The sequence below is a fragment of the Struthio camelus genome, chromosome 18 (assembly GCF_040807025.1).
Source record: "Struthio camelus isolate bStrCam1 chromosome 18, bStrCam1.hap1, whole genome shotgun sequence".
Classification (NCBI taxonomy): Eukaryota; Metazoa; Chordata; class Aves; order Struthioniformes; family Struthionidae; genus Struthio; species Struthio camelus.
Genome location: NC_090959.1, coordinates 10,370,736 through 10,393,600, shown reverse-complemented (window position 1 = coordinate 10,393,600; position 22,865 = coordinate 10,370,736). Strand labels below are relative to the sequence as shown.

At 41.0% G+C, this 22,865-nt stretch overlaps 1 protein-coding gene across 6 annotated transcripts in view; it reads right to left on the bottom strand.

The window, feature by feature from the left end:
• The window catches only part of BCAS4 (breast carcinoma amplified sequence 4), a 51,326-nt gene that overhangs the window by 7,562 nt on the left and 20,899 nt on the right, over positions 1–22,865 (bottom strand). For 2 of the 6 annotated variants that reach the window (XM_068913034.1, XM_068913035.1), the window contains exon 5: positions 8,000–8,381. The exons of the other annotated variants lie outside the window; for them this stretch is intronic. In XM_068913034.1, the coding sequence (XP_068769135.1) occupies positions 8,358–8,381 (24 nt within the window). In that variant the 3' untranslated portion in view covers positions 8,000–8,357. The remainder of the gene's footprint in view (positions 1–7,999; positions 8,382–22,865) is intronic. 6 annotated transcript variants of the gene reach the window in all.

The following is a 22,865-nucleotide window of genomic DNA, read 5'->3' as shown; positions in this document are numbered from 1 at the left end:
AGAGCACCCCACCGAAGTGGTAACACAGCACATCATCTATGCAGTTGGGGGAAGAGTAAGCAAGGTAAAGCCTGTGCTAAGTGTTATCCTTAGCTAACTGAGAAAACTTCTCAAAAGCTTCTTAAAGCTTCTTGAAGTGCTCTAACCAGCATCTCCTTTTAATTAGCAACTTCAAAATAGACTGAAGATTGAAGATTAATCCTAACAAAAGCCTTACAAAGTAGTCAAATACCTGGGGAAACCAAGGCAGAAAGCTTACATGATATGTTCCAGCAGACAGCAAGTCAGGGCCAAGCCCAGATTTAAATCAGGACCGACAGGGGAATTCTGGCAAATCCTGCAGCACTAGTTTAAAAGTTCACCACCTTCAAGCCATCCTCCCCATTCCTCACCCAGAGGTTATTTTTCTCTCAAAATCAGCAGAAGGAAGTATGTCCCCACATCAGGGCCATTCTCGCTCAGTCTGGCGCACTAGTTTAAATTACAGATGACGGTATGCTTGTGCTAAGGTGCCAAAACTATTAATTACAAAAGCTATGGATATAAGTTCTCACCTTCTCTTCAAGATGGTAGCTTCTGAAAGTGAGGCAGACCCAGTAAGGTCAAACCACCCCAATTTTCAGAACACATGCCTCAGAGCCCGATTTGTGGTTATCTCCAAAAGTATATGCATACTTTTACCCATAATGACTTGCAAGAGTTGAGTTCCAGTCTCGACTTCATGCACACAGCATGTTTACTCTCCCAGCAAGCAAAGGAATTCTATCATTCTCTAAAGCCAAAACGTGACTGGATCAGGAGCTTAAGCTGCAGAACTTTCTGCCTAAGAAAATATCAAAGCTCTGTTCTGACGCTGGTAACTGCACCTGTGATGACCTGGAGCTAGCCAAGCTGGACTTCTGACCTCACTCACAGCACTTGCAAAAGTCTCCACTATCAATCCCTCTAAAATTCACTCTTTCGAGAATTCTGTTCCAAGACCACCTCATCTTCCCCGTTTCCTTCAAGTCTGTGGAATTAGTGTGAAGGCTTTTCAGATGACTACTTACCCTTGCGTCCATTTTCTTATCTCTAGCACAGACTTGCCCACAGAAGGGCAAAAACAAACCACCCTTCCTATGATCTGTTACTAGTCTCCTCAACAGAAGACAGTACAAACCTTGAGGCGTACTGTTTCCAAACACAAAGCAATCATTTCACTTTCTAGTCTTATTTATGCATCTCCCAAAAGCACAGCAAACATTTCACAGACCGTCTAAGCAGGTTGCATTCTTGAGCAGCTTATGAAGTAAATGAAACACAACAAAAATCAGAAATTTATCTGCTAAAAGCAAGCTCTTTCCCTCCCCCGCTTCCTTTGTAACTCTCAAGGTACATAAATTACTCTTCTTCGCACGATCTTATTATCTTCTCAATCCTAAACAACTATCGCAGGGGTCGCTTTTTCTTCCTTTGTTTTAAACCTTCCATGTAAGCACTTCAGAGCAAGGTCCAGAAAGTGTCTTATATATCGTTTTGGCTAAAATGAGTCATTAACAACAATCTTTCACTTAGGGTTTAAGGCTAGAATCTCTTCAAGAGAAGGATAAAGCAGGCACAGTATTTTGTGAAGTACGGTACCATGAAAACATGGAAAAACAGTTAAATAGCTATTTTATTCTGTAAATAAAGGGGGAAAATAGCCATGAGACGTCCAAAGTCAAGAGAATTTAGAAAAAAAACACAACAGAAAAACAACAAAAACAAGAAGTCTCCTTTTTTTTTTTTTCTCATTCCCTTCAGCAAAAATCTATTCAAAAGTTGTAATTATGACCACTGCATAAGTCAATAAACTTGCTAGGGTCCTCTGCATAGGAGAAGACGATGGAAAGCAGTGTTTATTAGCTGTTTAGTAATAAGAAAGAAACACAAGGATGCAACGGCTGGCCTCTTGCCCAGAGTGTGAGATGCGGAAGAGATGCAACAGTTCTGAAGATGCTCACTGCAAAATGTGTTATCTCTAGGCGTACAGTCTAAGATTTTCTGCGTAGGCATGTTATCCATCAGGCTTTCTTTTTTTTTTTTTTCAAATGATGGAATCTAGTTTCTCACAAATACAATCATTTTCCTATATACCGCTGCCAGAAGAAGCATATCCTTTAAAACGGAAGGTCTCGATTTGTTTTGTTGTTGCCATTTGTGATTGGTCTGACTGCATCTATGAGGCTTCCTAAGGCAGTCTGCTCTGGCTTCAGCTCTCGGTCTCTCAATTTAGTTCTGAACAAGAAGCAGTAATACATTTGTAGCTGCTCCTCATGCGTTAATCTTCAGGAAAGCCAAGCGAGAACAGGAGTGAAAAAAAAGAACGATGCAAACTAAGGTAGATAACAACAATACCTAGCATTTCTATCTGCAGGAGCAAAAGCAGGCAGAAACTGGCCAACTGGCCATCTGACCTTCACAGTATCCTTCTAGCACAAGTTATTAGTAAAATGAAAATACTCAACGCCTTCTTTGCCTTGGTCTCTACTGGTAAGGTCTGTTCCCGGCCCTCCCAGGTCCCTGTGTCCAGTGGGAGAATCTAATGAAGTGAAGTTTTCCATGTGACAGAGGAAGACCCAGTTAAAGACTATTTCAGTAAACTGGTAAAAACAAACAAACAAAAAATCTCAAGCAAATGGGACTGGGTGAATGCATCTGAGAATGCTAAAAGGAGCTGGCTAACATCACTGTGAGGCTGCTCTCTGTCATCTTAAAGGTCACAGCAATCAGAGGAGGTTCGTAATGACTGGAAAACGGCAAATGTCAAGTTCATCTTCAAGAAAGTCAAGGAGAAAGATAAGGGGAACTATAGGATGTTCAGCCTAACCTCAGTCCCCCAGAAAATATGGAGTAAATCCTCCTAGAATCCATTTTGAGCACTACAAAGAAAAGGAGCTCATTGAGAACGGTCAGCATGGTTCTAACAAGGGCAAATCATGGTTAGCCAACCCAACTGACAAATATCTTTGCAGAAAAAGTGCTGGAGGTCCTCACGGGCAAAAAGTTGAACGTGAGTCAGCAGCGTGCCCTAGCAGTGATGACAGCTCACAGCATACTGGTATCAGTAAGAGCACAGCTGACAGACTGAAGGAAGTGATCGCTCCCGTTTATTTGGCACTTGTGAGACTGAATCTGGAGCACTGTGTCTGGTTTTGGGCTCACCAGTACAAGGAGGATACGCTGGACTGACATACTCGGACCAAGTTCAGCAGAGGACCTCCAAGATTCTGGGGGCTGGAGCACACACCCAGTGATGAGAGGTTGAGACAGCCAGACTTGTTTAGCCTGTAGAAGAGGAGTGCAACTGAGCTCACGTCTTCAACTATCTAATAAGTGAAGACAAAGCTACTTACAGAGGAATAAAGCTAGACTCTTCTCTGAAGTGCACAGCAAAAGGACTGGAAGGAATGGATATAAGCCACAACAAGAGAAACTCCATTCAGACATAAGGAAAAAATTCTATGGAATGAAGCGGTCAAAGACTGGAATAGGTGCCCAGAAAGGTTGTAAAAACTCCCTCCTTGGAGATGTTCAAAACTTGACGGGACAAGACCCTGGGCAACCTAATCTAACTTCAAAGTTGGCCCTGCTTTCAGTAGGGAACTGGACCAGATGACCTCCAGAAGTTCTAAGTTTTATTATTCAGTGATTCTAACTGAGGCACAGAGACAATAAATTACTTGAATTCTGCCTGTCTTCTTGATCCTGTTAACCCTCAGCTTGAAACTCAGCATCTCTGAGCCACTCATTCCATCCCTTAACTGCTGAGGAATCACCACGTGGCATTAGGGTTAGGTAGGTTTTCTGCTTTCTTGCACAAGTTAAATTATAAGTTAAAAAAATGCAGTGCTGCACTCGCATTATCCAATGGCACTGCAGGCTAATCAAAACATGCAAAGTCCAAGTCTGCAACCATGTCTGTTACTATTGTACCCAATGCTAAAAAAAAAAATAATAATAATCAATGTTTTCATTACTCACTAATGCATCACTTGCTCAAAGTCTCAGTCCAGCTCCTAGTGGACTGGATCACATCCCCAAAGCTTCAAAGCAGATGTTCGACAGCTTTTTCCACAGACGCTAAGGTGAAATGGCTAGAGAGCCTGAACTAATCTTGTTATTGTAGCTTTCAGTCTTCCTCCAGCAACGGGTTAAAGCAAAAACAGCAGACTCCAAAGCTGTCAGTTCTAGATTTTTATGAGCATTTATCTTTTTTGTATTACTATTAATGTAGTGCCTGAGTCAAGCACATACAATACCAGCATAGTAATAGCTTCAAATTATAGGTCCCTTTGCAAATCAATTCATACCAATACATTTTCTCATCTAAGACATTTAAACGTTTGAAACCTTTTGCATATGGAAGAGCAGCTGAGATCCCCAAGGAACAATCCCAACTGCTTTAACTTTCTGGAATATCACCACAGACAAAAAGTAAACAAAAATAATACTATCTATCTGAAGCATGAGGCAGCATAATCTGGACAGGCTGGAGAGCTGGGCGGAGAGGAACCTCATCAAGTTCAACAAAGGCAAGTGCAAGGTCCTGCACCTAGGCAGGAATAACCCCAGGCACCAGTACAGGCTGGGGGCTGACCTGCTGGAAAGTAGCTCTGCAGAGAAGGACCTGGGAGTGCTGGTGGACAACAAGTTAAACATGAGCCAGCAGTGTGCCCTTGTGGCCAAGAAGGCCAATGGTCTCCTGGGGTGCATGAGGCAGAGTGTTGCCAGTAGGTCGAGGGAGGTGATCCTGCCCCTCTCCTCAGCCCTGGGGAGGCCTCACCTGGAGTACTGTGTCCGGTTCTGGGCTCCCCAGTACAAGAGAGACATGGCACTCCCGGAGAGAGTCCAGCGGAGGGCTACCAAGATGATTAGAGGGCTGGAGCACCTCTCCTCTGAAGAAAGACTGCAAGAGCTGGGCCTGTTCAGCCTGGAGAAGAGAAGATTGAGAGGCGATCTCATCAACGTGTACAAGTATCTGAAGGGGGGGGTGTCGAGAGGATGAGGCCAGCCTCTTCTCCGTGGTGCCCAGCAACAGGGCAAGAGACAACGGGCAGAAACTGAACCACAGAAAGTTCCATCTGAACCTGAGAAAAAACTTCTTCACTGTGAGGGTGACAGAGCATTGGAACAGGTTGCCCAGAGGGGTAGTGGAGTCTCCTTCCCTGGAGATATTCAGAACCCGTCTGGATGTGATCCTGGGCAATATGCTGTAGAGGACTCTGCTTGAGCAGGGAGGTTGGACTAGATGATCTCCAGAGGTCCCTTCCAACCTTAACGATTCTGTGATAATATTCAGAAAAGTGTCTGTAACTATAATGGGAATCAGATAAGGCTAATAAGAAATTAGATCGACCAGAGACAAGACAAAGCATAAGAAGTTCGTATTTCTCTCTCTAACTTGGTAGATGATTCACTCCGAGTCCACAGTAGCAGCCAGGTCAAAGAGAGAGCCTGTTCCCCAACCTGACCCCCTCTTTCAATACTGCTGTAACACAAAACACCCTTCCAGCCTTTGCCTGAGACTATGAATAAGCAATTGGACAGCATAGACGTGAGACAGGACTGAGCTCAAGCTCATACTAGAAAGGCTCTTGTAGTCTACGTGGCCTTGAACAAGACCCTTTACAGCTTCGGTACCTCAGTTCTGTTATCTGCAAAATGCGGGCAATGAACCAGTATGAAACTTTGTACGTACACTGATCAGTATTATTCCACTAGCTCCAGCGGTGCTGAACAGGTTTGGAGGAGGCTGCCAGAACATCCCATTTCAACTTAACGACTACTGTCTCTTGTTCTCCTACTATGCACCCCACTAAAGAGCTTGGCTCCATCTTCTCAGTAACATTCTCTAAAGTAACATTCACTAGAAGGCTGCTATTAGGTCCCTGTAAGTTTTCTCTTCTTCAGGCAGAACAAACCCAGCCCTCTCGGTCCCTCTTCATAAGTCATGTGCTCCAGCCCCAGGATCCTGGTGGCCCTCCTTTGGCCTCACTCAAGTTTATCAACATCTTTCTTGCCCTGAGTGCTGCAAAGCTAGATGTGGTATTCCAGATGTGGTCTAACAAATGCTCAGTAAAGGAGAATAATCACTTCCCTCAATCTACTGGTCATACTCCTGTTGACACTGCCCAACATGCTATTTGCCGCCTTCATTGGTAGCACACTGCTGACTCACATTCAGCCCATCATCTAACAGGACCTTGGGTCCTTTTCAGCACAGCTACTACGCACCCAGTCAGTCCCAGCTTGTATCATAGCAAGGGTCAGTCCAACCCAGGTGCAGGACTTGGTGACTGTCCTTGTCGAATTTCACAAGATTTGCATCAACGCATTTCTTTAGGGTACTGATGTCCTCAGAAAGGCAGTCCTGCTCTCGAGTGCAGTCCCCAGCCCCGTTCAGTGCTATCCACAAACTTGATGAGGGCTCATGCTGTCTGCTCTTCCAGGCCACTGATAAAGATACTAGACAGACCTCTGACACACTACCACTTGTAACTGGCGTCCAGGAAGAGTACAAACCATTAACAGCTGCTCTTTGAGCCTGATGAGCCAACCAGATATTCACCCACCTAGTAGTCCACCCATCTAGATCTTAACATCCTAAACTGGAACCAAGGATGCTGCAGGAGACTGTATCAAAAGACTTGCTAAAGACAAGGTACTTGATATCCACGGCTTCCTCCTCATCCACAGTCACATCACAGTCATATCATTCCTGAGAATTCACAGCAGAACAAAATTCACGTTCCTAAATGAGAAATAATGCTACAAAAAACATTCATAAAGAAAAAGTATTCAAATAGGTACTAATCCTACTGTATTTCCACTTAAGACAATGGGAATTGAAAATATACAGTGCCTTGGAGAACCCAGCCTCCACAAGTATTAGAAACATGGCAACAAGAATGGAAGGGTGTGCGTGTGTGTCTCCATCTATATATATGTACGTATATACAGGCAAAATATACAATATTCTAATGCTCAATTGGAAAATATCCAGAGAAGGAGACAAACTGACCCATTCACAAGTCACAGGAGATGGAAAATTACACTCCGTTTCCAAGAGTGATACAGCAAGAAACAAAGGTCAATGAGGTGTGGCTTGTATGTCAACTTCTAGTCAGCAGCTGTGATGTTGTTCTACAGTAGTATAAGAAGAAATCTGTCCACAAATACAAGAATAGCCAGGGTGCCTACACTGTCAAATCAAAGCTTAATAACTCCTCTCCAGCTGAGGCCAACAGCTGATGCTTAGAGTCTAAAAACAGGGCAAGTATACAGTGTTGCTGCCTTGAATACTCTCCCAGCCTACAGGAATTTGCAGCTTAGAGGATTCCAGAACTGGAAAACATAATGTCGCTAAATGACTTTGTCTCATTGAGTTTAAAATACAAAAATGTTTCATTTACAACTCCAACAATGTGTTCCATGCTTCAATGACATACTGCACGAAAAAATCTCCTTATTTTAAGCTTACCTCTTAATAATTTCATTTGGTGTCCCATAATTTTTGCTCCATGAGAGAGCAAATAATTTCTATTTAATGTGTCGTGCAATTTCGGATTTCAGAGAACTCTAACGCATGCTTTTAAGTGCGAAAAAGAAGCAACTAAAATCACGGTCTGTTTAGCTGTTTCTCAAAGGGAAGTAGTTTCATACTTGTGGATCACCTTTGCTGCTGTTCCAGATATCTTCTCTACTTCTGCTGCAGCAGGATCATAACTGCCCACAGTATTAAGCATGAAGCCATGGATTTTCACAGCGGCACAGAGAGGTTTTTATTTTCTTTCTTGATACTCTTCCTAATAACTCCTAGCATTCAGTTTTCTTTTTTCCCTTGCTCCTGACCAGCGAGCTGATGGTTTTCATGAGGCTATCTGAAATAACTTTGGGATCTCTTTCTTTAGTGAAAAATGCTCGTTCAGAGACCAACACTGCATGTATAAGGCTTGCTCACATCACCCATCTGCCTCACCTTATATTTATTGATGTTTCATTTTGGCTATGAGCCTTTCCACTGAGTCTCTCAACATTGCAAGGTCTGTCTACAGCTCTCTGCAGTTGGCATTCATGTCTGTGATCTCAAAATAACTGTGTCAACAGGCTTTCTCATCTCATTGTATGCCTCCTTTTCTAAATCATTTGCGAACACAGAACAGCATGCTAGAGACAGAGCTGGCAGCTGAAAGGCTTCCTCAGTATTCTTCAAAGTCCCTTCCTCTAGAGCAGAGACACTCCTCAGCAGCCCAGCGGAACGAAGGAGTCGGCTCTGCTTTGCAGGCACTTTGTGGAACATCTGTGGGCAGTGACTTCTAGCAGCCTGACACAGTGCTTCACAGGGAGGAGACATAGCCCAGCTGAAAAAAAATAAAATAAAAAGCGCATGGCCACCACAGGTACATGGCTCCATTTCTTTTTTTTTTTTTTTTTTAAATAAAAAGAAATACAGGTTTTTCACAGTAACAACTGATACCAAAAATCATTCTTAAGGCCTGGAAATTATTGTAATAATTTGGTTTTACCATCCCATTTGTCCCAGTACAGGGGCACTTTGGAAATGAAAGAGTTAAACAGGAATGTTGGGGGCGTGGCATGGATTGATTAACCAGACTTTTCTGGAAGAGACACTGTCAGTGAGCAGTTCCCATTCAATATAGTAAAGTCACGTCAACTAACGAAGAACAAAACACCGTGCGTGTGACCACGCAAAGGGAAGGAGCACACTGAGGTGCAGGTGCTGGGCAGGGGGGCGAATGCACTAAGTCGAGCCGCCAGCATGACTCCAGCCAGGTCAAACCAAGCCGAGCTCCCAGGGTGACTCCAGCTGGGCCGGACTGCTGGGGTGACTGTCTGACATCCTCCCTCCCCCCATCCCCTCCATTTTATGCAGCCTATCTCATATTTTAGTTCTTGGCAAACCACAGCAGCCTGGGAAATACTTGTAGGTCTGGGTATTTAAGCCGGAGCAGCCTAGCAGGGATCACGCACCGATCGCCAGAGATGGACTTGCAGCGTTACTGCTACTCAAGGAAGAAAACTGTTTCCTTAATAACCGTTTTACAGCATACCGACTGGGCTTTCTATAGCATTTCAGCATCCGGCTGAATCACAACAGCAAAGGCAAACATGTTATTCTCATATCCTTTTTTTTTTTTTTTTTTTCCCCAAGCCATATTGACACATGGACTCTGTGACAAAATGAATGCTACAGAAGCCCAAAAATATCTGCACTGAATATAAATATATTATGAAATGGCTTTTAAACTCTGCCCTGAAGCACTTTCTGATTGGTTGCCAATGATGTCACATATCCCTCAAGCCCAATAAAATGCATGGGTTCACAAGTCTAATTTCTGTGTATAAACTCCCTGCAGCGAGAATACGGGGCGCCGCAGGAAACGCATGGGGTTGCTCATACCCTCTCTCAGGTAGCTAAAATCCTACGGCCTCAGTGTGAAGCAAGCTGCCCCACTGTCTCCCAGAAATGCACTCACCGATTGGTCTTACCAGCGCTTAATTAAGCACAGATTACTTCTTGTGTGAGAAGCCTTCCTGAAGGGTACAGTAAATCATTGTCAGTTTTAAGATATTAAAGATACAGCTACGCAAATAGTTGGGGCCTATCTGGCAGTTACAATGTTACCTTTCAAGACACAGGTGAGCTAAGTACGGTATCCTTTTCAAACAGGAACTTAACCTTCAGTTCCGATCAACTCAAGTATTATTAAAGTGAGTAACGTATTTTACAAAAGCCCTCATGAAACACAAATCTACAGTTTTAGAAAACTCAAAAGACTAATGCCAGAAATATCAATTCAACCTTTAAAACATAGCACTTTGGCACAAGTTGCTCAAACAGAAAGGTACATTAACTCTTTCCATGCTCACCGGTTGCCAGACAAGGAACACTAATTTGCAAGTTCAGAAGACGGGTAAGGTAGTTTTGACAAACTGATCGCTACACGTAGAGAGAAATGTGCTGTGTAAAAATACTACTATATGTGTATGATGCTCAGTCACCAGCAACCAATATTTATTTTGTTTCTCATTGTGAATACAGTTCCTGGAGCTGGCTTAGTTTCAAACGCTATTAGGTAGACAGCATGCAGTGCGGTAGTAAGAAGTCTTACACACAAACTGAAAATATACTGAATTTGATCGTACTATTCTAGGCAGTTCTGCTGCCAAATATGGGCTAATTTATATATAGCAGCCTATTTAATAGTTTGCATTCATACTTCCAAAGCAAGCATACAGGCAGACCACACAGAAATATGGAAATGTTGTCTGATTCACTATATAAAACTGTATTTACTCTTCAAATCCTTGCCTAAGGTTTATGAACATTCAACAGAAATAAAACTGCAAACTACATGGCTAGACTATGGAGCTACTAATATGGCATGCTATTCACTGCATTGTTCAAAGCAGTGTCACCAATACAAGAGAAAAACCTGCGTATTGCTATCGAGCGTTATTCATTCTTCTCCTCTTTTCAGCTGCATGTTAATAGCAGAAATGCTAAAATCAGTCCAAGGAAAAAAAAACACAAGCTCCATGCTCCGTGTCTAGAAACCTCATGCTTTCCTCGATTACTCCTAAAGGATCCCTTTACTGCTGAAGCTCAGCACATACCATCAAATATTTCAAGTGGAACAAATTCATTAACTTGTAAGCACTACTTAACTAACTGAAAGCCAGTGACAGAAACCTAGAGCAGTTAAATCAACTTCAAGCAGGCACTGCACTTCATGTGTTAATACTTGCCATCTGCTCATGGTGCATTTTTTACCACAAGAAAAAAATGTGACTGCTGAGTAAAGGCACTTCAAAAAAGAAAGAGGAGAAACCTGGCCTCACTTAGCCATAAACTATGGGTTTATTTTTTACACACACACAGATGCACACACATACTACTTAGAGAACAGAACCTAAGTAAAACAGCCTTTTCAGCTATTGTTGCTTTATTACAGCTACACTAGGAAATTAAAAAGATAAAGGAAAGTGCCTGTGCATGTTTGGCACTCCAGACAGCAAGAAATTTGCCTCGGGGAGGAGAAACACAGCGTAAAAAGGGGGGGGGGGGGGGGGGGGGGGAAGGGCTGGGAGACGAGCGCGCCAGGGAGAGCCAAAGCCCGAGCGGGCATGCGGTGCGGGTGCGCATTTGTGCACTGGAGGCCCGCGAAAAACTGCTAGTTGCTACGGCTCCTAGAGGCTGCAGCCCAGCGAAGCACCTTTCCTGCAGCACAACCGCTACATCACAGGCGAAACCGCCTACCAGCCACCAAGGGATACCAGCCGATGCAATGCTCCCCCACTTCGTGAAATGGGTAATTCCTCAGCTCGGGTTAGAAATCAACCTAAAGAAAAAAACAAACCCAAAACCTGGACTTCTTATTCCTTTGAAAGCAAAAGGTGCTCAACATTTTACCCCAAAAGCCTGGCCTATGACTTAGAGGATGATAAGACATGATGTCAAGCTTTGTTTTAGTTTTGGCCAAAGTTATATCTCATTTGACATTCAGTGTCCTTCTAGTAATATTCCAAAAAAGCACTTGACTTTTTCAGTGATGCAAGCGAAAAGAAATTTGCCGTGGAAGCAAGGTTACGAAGGAAGAAATATTTCTAAAGTTATCTGCCCCAAAGTTCTGATTAGTTGGTGCCAGCAAAAAAAAAATCGTCAGAGGTGCTTTTGTGCCTTTTAAAATTGGCATGTTTTAAATGGGTGCTTATAAAGAAAGCATCTAAATGAACTACTTTGGTGCCTGACATTTACCATTACTAGACCAGATCCACCGAGCAGAAGCAGCAGGGCAATGACTGTTGGTCCTGATCTAGAGCAAGTTCTGCAGCAAGTTTCTGCAGAGACACTGTCTGGAAGAGAAGACGATGTGGTGATGGTCTGTGAGGTGGAATCCTGTTCAATGGAAACTGGACAAAACCTTTTCACAAACGTCACTGCACAGGAACTGTGCGTTGACTCCTAGCTCCAGTATATGCCCCTGATCGAAATAAACTCACTGCATGAAATCTGAAATTGTGATTTCTGCCTAAAGAGTCATCTCATCCATCTCCCATCACTAGTTCTCAGAAGTATTTTACATTCTTAGAACTATAGCGTAGTTTAATTTCTTCGGATGTCTCCTAAGTATATTCCCAATATTACCTACTGTGATTAGCTTTTGGTAAAATGTTACTAACCAGTGGAGTCCTATTCCTGATGACTGGAAACGTTCAAAAAACAAAACCCTGTGGTCATAACCAAAGCGAACAAACGTCAGCCTATGCTGCACACTACTAAAAATGGACAGGAACAGGATATTATTCATGCCACAAATACTTAAACACGAGGCATTCTTTACAGTGCAAAAAAAAAAAACCTATCTGGACCCAGATCCCTCCTACTTAAAACTCATGCCTTCTTACTTCCACACTAGATCAATCTTTCCTCTCCACAAAGGAGCACCGCAGGTGTTTCTTGAATTCACTTAGCATTTCCAACATTTCAGTCATTCTCACTTTAATGAAATCCATACGCTTAAGTATTAACGTCCTCAGTTCCTTCCTTACTGCCCTCTTCCTGAGATTTGTATTCATTTTCTGAGTAACCTTCTCTGTACTAAAAAGAAGTTACACAATTTATTAGCCTCTTTCATAATTTTGAAGACTCCTGTGAAATTGATTATTTTACCTGGGAAAGTTTTGACACTAGAAAAGAAGATATGCATGTCTCCTACGACAACATTCAAATTCCTTTTTTCAGATGTATATTGAACCAAGACTACCCCTTGTGCAACCACCCACTTAAGAGCTACTTAAAAAATCTGGCAGGCTGCATGTGTTAAATTGAAGGCTCAAAGTGAGGACTGCTTACATTAGGACAGCTGCAGTGATTTTCAACCGCAATTGAGTTCCCTGCTTCTTTTTCTAGCGTCCCTCCCCACCAGAAGAGGAACTGCTAAACTGCCTCAGTTCACAGCCCTGCATATTAAAGAAAATCAAATCTGGCTTCCCTTTACTTCAACATACCAATAACCAGTGGCTCAAGCGCTGCTTCAAGATCCAGCCAAGTTGTAATCTTCATGAGAGGAGCTTGGTACCCATTTCACCTATGGGACTTCTAGTTATGCCTATTTCTCATTACTGCCCTATAATACCAGCATTATTCTAAAGGCGTTTACATTTACGCACGCTCCTGTATGAGTACGAGTCTTTTTTAAAAGAGGTCCTCAAAAAACTCAAGTTAAGAAAGCATGAACAAACGCGAAACAAGGGCAGACATTCAGGTAAACGAGTCACAGAGCAGACGACTAAAATCCACAGGACGACTTCTATATGTAACAGTCTCACAGATGGAAAAGTCAGTGGCATTGAACGTTATACCGATAAAATACTTTTAAAAGGTGGTGGACGTCCATGTAGGAATATCTAAGTGGCAGCACTAGGAGATGGAGGAAACAGTGGAGGGAGGGGGGAGTTAACTGGACATCTGTGTGAAGCTGGGGGAGGGCAGACAGGAAGGTAGTAATAAACCCCATAACCAGACCATGCTGCAGGGCTAGAGTAAGATTCCAGCTTTACTAGGAGCAAGGAAGTAGAAACCACACTTTTCAGGGTAAAAACTATAATACTGTCTAACTGGTTTTGCTTGCCCGAAGCAATGTGGAAAACAGGCAATTTAGTAACAGTAGGGTTTTTTGTTGTTCTTGTTTTTTGTTTGCACAAGAATGATTTGCAAATTAGATACTGAGGTGTGTTCTTTTGGAGGGAAAGGGAAAGGTAACATTTATTATATAGTTCTCCAGTAATAAGTCTCTATGTTACATTTGTTTAAAGGGATAAAATAATACATTTATCCAGTATCTGACTATAATTTTACCCTGTAACTTGTAACAAACTACCTCAACTACTTTAGTGTAACCTAAGATTCAGCCCGATTTCACAAACAGCGGCACTTCATGGATAACTTTGCTTATGCGTAGACAGCTATTCACATCCTTATTTGAAAATACTGACACAGGATCAAGATCTTTTTTTCCCTAGACATCCTTCATATTTCATTCATCTTACTCCATAAACATACTTCCAGAAAAGTCATAAAATAACCTGATTTATCATGAAGGTCGCTCCTGTTTAACTTCAAGATAATTTGAAGATCCACAAGTTACAACATGTTCTGTATTGTAAAAGCCAAACCAGATTAGAAATTCCTATTCAACATTCCCTCATACCAGCTTCATCCAAACTTTAACATTGAAATTACCCTATGTGGAATATTTGGAGCAAGGACTTCTGTATTTAAACTTTTTACTTGCTCATGGTATCTTCTCAGGTCTTGTGTAAGTCTATCCAGTTAGAAAACGTTTGTACATTCTTTTTTTTTTTTCCTGAAAAGTCATGTATTTACCTTAATCCTTTAAAAAAGGACTTCAGGAGGAAAGCGCAATATATTGTATAACGATACTTCAGCAAAGAAGTCTCACGGAGAGATAGCAGTCTTTTATTTAGGGCTCTGTGGACACTTCGATGTAGTACCTGGCCACACTGTACATTTATGGTACAACCCTGAGAGAGTAATTTTATTTCTGTGTGCCTCAAATTCCCATCAGCAAGATGGTGCATGCATTGCCTTTTGCCCACCCTTCATTTGCCGAGTATGTTTACACAGAAAGCTGTTTGAGTCTGGAACTATTGTCAATCAGCTGCTTGAAGATTAGCACTCTGATCTCACTTAATCCATCCAGACCCTGCTATGAATTTTTTAAAAGTAAAATGTCTGTAAATAGAAAATCAGTTTAAAGGTCAATTTTTTGTGCAGAATTAAGAATATGCACAAACGAAACACAGAACATTCTGCTTTTGTCAAAAAGAGACCGCCATTTCTGCAGACATTCCTCTGATGAGACACTATTACAAAAGTATATAATATATAGTTACCGAAATAAGTGGAGGAGCATACCACGCTGTGGAGATAGTAATCCACAGAAATATGGTAAAACAAAATCCTAACAAGTTCACCACAACTAGGGCTGGCAAGGACATAATCTCTCAGTGGACTACAATCCACGGGAAATGTTTAACACCAACATCATGTAATCTGCAGTATGTTTCTGCATCTCAGCTTGAATTTAAAATTTAGCTGGTAGAACATAAATTGAGGAAGGAAATATAACCCAGGAAATTCAGAAACAGGGAAAAGAGACATCCTTTTTTAGTAAAAAAGAGTTTAATTATTTTGGGAAAACGTGGTTAATTTCTCTTACCATCAGAGGCATGACACACCTCTAACAAAGACACCCAGATGTAGTGAGACAAATCTGCTAAGCAATTGACTCAACAATACCTTTCACAACATGCTGCTCTGCTGGCCCTAGGGCACTCATGCTGGAGACACAGCAGCCAAGTTTTAGCTTTTTCAGTTTTATTGGTTTGGGGATTTTTTAAGAATCTAGGGCAGCACAGCACAGGTTTATGAAAAGGGATTGAACCACTGGAATCATGAGCCATGTAAGTATTTCACACACGTTGTTTCGCAATGACGAGTGCACACAGCCTGTTTAACAATGGATATAATGGCACGGAGCCATGTACGCAACATAGAAATGTAAGTGCCTAGACAAACAGAAAATCTGACACAACTTCAAGATATCTTTATTGCCCCAGAAGACAGGCCAGCGCAGAGCTAAAATTTATAACATGCAAATACTTAAATCAATAGTGCAAAACAGTAACTATGCTTGCTGCATTCCTTACAGCAGCAGGAACAAGAAAATGAGAGGGTGAAGAGACATTTACCTCTTATTTTCACTGCAGCCAGCTAATCTCTTTTCTGCAGCTAATTCACCTTATCTCTGCACAGAGCAATGTTACATAAAACATTTCTAAAGCAAGATTTTTTTCTGCCTTTCAAGATCAAGCATCAAAGCCTAGTAAACCATGTACTGCAGCATATATTTAAAGCTCAAACAATACTAACCAATAGAGTCACTGAAACGAAACTCTGAAGGAGGAGCTCTTTATGTGCAGAGGCTGGGTTTCTACTTTGTGCCGGAGATCATGTTAGCTTACAGAAAGGCAATATTTTGCAAGTCTTAATGTATGTAGTTAGCAGCTTTCCTCAGTGAGGTGCAATTATAGTCTAAAAGCAACTTCTATGACAGAAAAGAGAGAAGAGCACTCATGTAGGCAGCGTTCTGATGAAATCAAGTTTTCCCTAATGGTTTCTATTTATTCGGTCGATTTCAATACTGGAATTTTGCCACAGAAATAGGCTCGGTCTCTTTCACAACATAAAGGGTCTAGTCTCTCCAATGGGGAGTCAGAATCCAACCTCAGTATTGATTAAAAAAAGAATCTGGATTGCTATTTTAACTGTCTTGTTGCATATGAACTAGAGAAATTCTTCCTTTTTCACTACCATGTCAGCATAATGGCTCAGTTAAAAGCTGATGTCCCCTAAGTGGCACCTATTTAGCACAAGGGACACTTCGCACCAACTACTCTCTACCGAACAGCATACTGCAGTTTCCCCCTCCATCACTACACAAGTCCTTATTTATATACCACTGTGCGGTGCTGCTTTGGACAATCTAACAATGACATTTCCAGTGCAAAGACTTTTCACTTCCGCTCTAAGTGCATTCAAAGAGAGCCAAATCTAATGGAAATGGTCTAACTCTCCTTTGACTTCCACTCACTCACATTTGAAGACTGTGCGCTGCTGTGCGTGCGCCTGCTGGATCCCATCTGCTCAAACTCTTCACTTGTCCCCTAGCCCTCCCTCACATTCTCAAAACACAGATGTGTGCAAGTACGTATTTCGCCCCCTCCACTGTGCTGTGTTCAGGTCCCAAGCGCTCCACCATCTTCAGCTCCCTCAAACCACTAGCACTCTTTGCAGTCCCAGGACAGTGTTGCAGCCTCTCTCAAGTTCTTCTGGCCCACATCAGATTTGGCATGCTGGAAAGAAGGTCTAGCTTCACTACTGGGAACAGTGCAGGCTCCCTCTGAGAAGCTGGGGAAAGAGGGCTGAAGAGTAGCTGGAATCTTGACTTCTGGGCCTACCGCATCCCCTCAGCTGAGTCTTCCCATTTTCAAGTGCTAACTTTTTGAACACAGAACCAGTAATGACCCTCTCCGGGGCTCCCAACCACCTAATGAATAAGTCCAAATCAGAACGGAACTGGGACAGCTTCAGGCATAGCTGCAGATAAAATAAACTGAACCCAAGAGAGAAGTTGACTCAGCTTCTTTGCTATTAAATCTGTGTATTTAGGTACATCTCAGATTTAAGTTTCCACTAAGATTAAAAAATGTCTGGTAGTATACAGTACTTGAAAATTAATGAGATCTTAAATATGAACATAGTACGCCCCCGGTTTTGAAACACTCTGCTCTATTTTCTCTGCTCTCATCCTTCCCATCTGGTATGTTTTAGAAATAGCTTAATAAATATTTATTTTCTTCCTAGGCTCTCAGAAAAATCTCATAGCATTTTGGACACAAATATCATCTTGTGAGGTAAATTAGGACACAAGGAAGTAGTGTGACATGTATGAGATCACACGTTGTCAGAGGCAAGGGCAGAAGCAGAAATCCAAATGCGTGCTTCTTTGGGGTCTTCAAGTAACAAAAATCAATAATATTTGGCAACCAGTGAAGCTGAAACATGCATCAAGTTACATTTGAAAGATGATCCGCAAAACTTAAAAAAAAAACGTGAATGCTCAATATGGGACAGATTTCTTATTCCAATGTTTTTTTTTAATTTATTGATGAGAATTTAAACACAGCTAGCTGTTTTATGCATTAAGCAAAACCTTAATGCTGACACAGCTCCTTAGTCCTGAGCTTTCTTCCATCAGAAAAAGAAACTTCTGTCAATGGAGAGTGCAGCCAGAAGTCTAAGTTCACTGCCACACCTTGCACTGGTAGCCACTTCTAAGTAAAGTAAAGGTCTCTTTTCTAGATGCTTTAGTCACTACAACTCAGCAATAACTTCCACTCACTGATGAGTTCAGATGAACTAACAAAGTAACATAGAGAATGGTTCACATCCCATTATCAAGTTCCCAGACAAACTTGTCAGCATCTACTCCAGGTATCAGGAAAAAAAATTAGCCAGTACCTTGGCCAAAAGAACAGGAGACGAGGGGAAAAAATGCTCAGATAACCAGTTGCTGCTCTAGAGATAACGTTACAATATTAGTAGAAAGAATGGGATTAAAAAAAAAAAGGCATTATCTTCCAAAGTTTAGTAAGAAACTCTGAAAACTCATAACAGTATCATGAATAACTACCATCCTCATAACGAGAAATTATTACACCTTTAATATTAAACTTGAAAGCAAAGAATAGAAAAGGCATTAATTCATGCTCCTCAAAAACATGCACTCGTCACTTGGTAGCACAACACAAAGCAAAACACAAAGGGAGCACAGTTGAGAGCAAGAAGGAGAGAAAATTAAAATGAAAATAGTTCTCTTTATATTCCTAAAAGAGACCTTATACACCTCCCAAATGTGTTTATCAGATGATAAAAGTTACAAAAACACTATTACTACAATATTAAGGGCTTCTGAATAATGATATATAAAGATTTATTTACAATGAACTTGTGATTATCTGCTTCTTCTCTCTAGGCAACAAAATTCCACAAAATATTTGCAATTGTATCATCCCTCTGTTTTTCTGCGTATGTCTCGATTGGCTTTGAATACTGATCAAGTCACTTTCATTTTGTTTATAAAAAACAAAGTAAACAAAAAACCCTCTTGGTTTCGCTATCATATTCTTAGGGTTTCCCAGTTTGGAACATCACCACCTTTCAGGCCATTTATGGATTCATTTTTGCTGGGTTTAGATCACATGAAAAAATGTTTTACAAAATTATAACCATCACTAATTTCATGTTTGTCCTTAACAAAAATCAGGATTTTTTTCTGAGCACATGATAAATATTTGTGAATACTATGGCTTTTTTCCATTTAGATATTTTCTCAGTACCACATCTACTCCATCAAATGCCAACTGCAGGCTTAAAGAGAGAAGCAGATAAATTTTGTACCACGTCTCTAGCAGTAGTATTGCAGTTTCTAATTCCTGCAGCACTGTGTTGTCAGTCCAGGAACTAATGGAATCGCATAGTGGAGAATGTTTGCAGTATCACCAATCTCTGCTAGTCAAGTAGTATGCTGTTAGGTTGAAAATAAAAAGCCTCCTAAAAATCTAACAAATGTGAACTTTTTCTTCATCCCTTTGGTATAAGATTCTTTGGAGGTTAAGATTTTATAGGCCTTTCCTTGAAACTACACCAGGGTTAACATTTACTCTAAAAATAAACATTTGCCAAGATTCTCGGCTAATGAGACTGAGGGCTGAGGCTTTAAGAAAACACTGAATATCATGAGATGCATGACAAAGTAAGAAGAGCCGGTGACACTCAGTTTTGTCCCATCGGAAATAACGGTACTGATTTTTTTAAACTCCAAATGCTAAAGTTTTCTAAAACAGACTTCCTGTCCTTTCCCTGGGTCCGCTGAACCCCATTCAGTCAGGGCACAGATAACATCTTTGGATAAAATATTTGAAATGTATGGAAAAAAAGTTTCTCCCATATAGAGGCCAAGCTTTACAGAGGAAAAGCTTTTCTTCCACGGAACTACAAACTTCACAGAAGAAAGTATTTCCTCTGTTCTGTTCCCTTAGGAGGTGTTATATTCTATAACCTGTCAGACTTATACAGTCATATATGTTTGTAATTTATATTTAGCATAAGGTCATTTGCAGTTGTCTGCAAGATATGTCCTATAAATTACAAAATGGAGAACTATTTAGAATCACAGAAGTAAAGCAAAAAAAGGAAGGAAAACAAGGAGACTTAAATGTCCAACTCAAAGATGGAGGAAATTTTAAAGCATTTAAAGCACTTTTTAAAATGAGTAAAATAATTTCCAAACTATACATGTATAACAAAATATGTTTATGAATATAGGCCCTGCCCCCTGCTCCCCCCCACACACACATCCACAGAAAGAAAATGAAATAACCTTAACTCAGACAGCTGCACGAGTAAATTACAGCATGATGTCTCCTAAGAATCCACACATCTAAGATTGAAATTTCAAGCAGTAGAACTGGACGTTATAAAAGCCTCCTATACTTCTGGCTGGAACAGTCAAACTCTGTTTTAGTAATTCTAAAAATTCAGTTCATTTTCAATCTTTCACACATGAATCACAACAGACTGCTATGCTGGTGGTTAAGAGGGTAAAAATAAAGAAGTCATTTTTGTATTTGCCCACCCAGAGAAAAGGTTATAACAGACTCTTACAGAATGTCATCAGAATTAGTTTGCTAACAAACTTCTGTCCTAAACTGCATGACCAAGGGCTCTTACTTTACAGAGCTTTTTGACTTACAGACAAGAGTACATACAACGAGGCCAGCACAACACAGAACTGAGCTAATGAGTCCGTCCACCCATAGGGAGCTTTGGCACAAGTGTCCATCTTGTAGCTGTCCCTAAGCTCCAAATCACACACGCTTCCAGAAAGTGAACAGCATTTCCACATACAAGACACAAGATTAACATCCAAAAGTTCCATTCTGTTTCCAATCCTGCCACACATTTCCGGCTTAATTTTTTGAAGCTATTTAACTCAATATGCTTATTATCTAGTCCATACAGCATGAAACGCTACTGCTGCAAGAACATTTGTAAAAGCTTCAAATATTATGGAGTCTCCATGCTCTTATATGGTAACAATAAACTTCCAGGCAAGGCAAAATAAAAGTTCCTAAGCTTTAGTCTCGTATTTCCTGTCTGGCTAAACCCTGATTTCTTTTCACATCTCTGAGTACTCCTATGACAGACAGTGAATTCTGATTACTCAGTTTTCTCCTACAGATTTGACACTTTTCCCAGTGTTTCTCTGCACTGGAAGTCTATATGAAACAACTCTCTGAATACCCCACAAAAAACAAAGCCAAAGACAAAAAAACACAGATATCACAGGATTTTGCTGTGCCTTGAAATACAACGGCAAAACAGTGAGAATGAAATTTTTCTTGCACTTAAAATAGCATGTTTGTTTAGAATTAGGTGAAATACATATACATGCACAGACTCTTTCTGCTCCGAGACAGGGAAACTCAGGCTTTTATACTAAGCCTGATAGTCAAGAAGGCTATGGAGAGAAGATGCGCAAGTTGGATTCTGTCACTTCAGAGTAAGTTAAACTCACTTACAACATCCTGCCCAGAAAAATGGTCAGAATAGTCCTCATTTTCAAAAGGCAAAAGATGCCAAAGGGGCATCTCTGCAATGGTATGCTACTGAAGAAAGAGAACGGACAACTTCAAGGACAGATTTGGAGACCGTACAGAAATTTGGACAGTTGGCAGGGATCTTAGTAGGCTTCAGACAACAGTCAAACTAGAAGAATCATAGCTGAAGGAATTCAAACTCCATTTATGTCCCTAAAATAATCCAGTCCTTTCCTGCACATACCTATTAGAAGTGAGTCATTCCTTACCAATACATAGACCATAGCCATTAGGAGCCAGAATTTACAGTGAGAAGCAGAGTAAAAGCTTTATCAGCTATACTGCATCTATCAGAGGTCCACGCAGCTCAATAATCCCTCTTTAATGGGGATCAGTTGAAGGGATTGTGTAGGGAAAGGTTTAAAGGGCAAATATACAAGAGGTTTTTCCCAGCCTCCGAGTATTTGTGGCTGAAGGGCTGATATCATTTTGTTTAATATCCCCTGCTAGATTTTTCTTCCATGAATTTATGTAATTGCTTTAGGAATTAATAACATTCTGTGGACATAAATTCCATAGGACATTAGTGTTTAAAAAAAAAAAGTACCTCCCTTTCTGTGTTGTGAACCTGTGCCTCCTGATAATATCACTGGATGATCCTTGTTTTTGAATTACAGGAGGGAATGAATAATCATTCTCTATTCACCTGCTCCACAAACAGAATGATTTCACAAAACTCCATCCTGTCCTATCTACCCTCAGGCTGAATTTTCACCTGTTCAGAAATTCTCGTGAGGGAACTATTCTTTACCCATGTCATCCTTGTTACCCCTCTCACCATGTTTTCTAGTTGTGCTACATTTTGGGGGCAGGATGAGAGCAAGACAACAAGAGCAGTATCACATACACCAGGAAGTTACTATTCCTTATTTACTTTTATCTTTTGCTCACTATTATCATTCCAAGATGCCTGCAAACATCAACACATAATTACATAATATTTTGACATTTTTCTTTGCAGCTATAAGGAAAAAGAAATACTAAAAATAGAGCTCTAGACTCTGCTTGAGCCCAACTCGAGCCAGCCTCTGAGTAGATAGACAGGCCTTCTCAACATTCTTCTTAGCATCCTAGTTACACAACATTATTTGTATAGGCAGATCAACCTTGCAAAACTTCCAGCTGTTTAGAACTCTGCTATATTTTTCCAGACTGGGTATCTGCTGCGGGTTTAATGTGTTTGGAAAGTTTTAGGGAACAAAAATCAGCCAATTCAGATAATGAAGTTAAGGAAAAGTATGTGTTGTTTAGCTCTTTTGAAAAGCTCCAATGCCTTCATAAGCTACAGCAGAGATTTTAAATTGGCAGTAAACTGCCGGCCTATCAGGGACATCTTTTGCCAGTCCTAGGAAAATATTACCAAATTTGGCCAAGTTGTAACTCTTTACTGAGTATACATCAACTGAGTTTTCTAAAGATTTGTTAAGAGTTTGACAGCTAAATCAACCAAAGGCCAGATCAGTATGCACCATCTCCTCCCAGCACCTCTGTTAACCAGACTGCATTTTCACGAT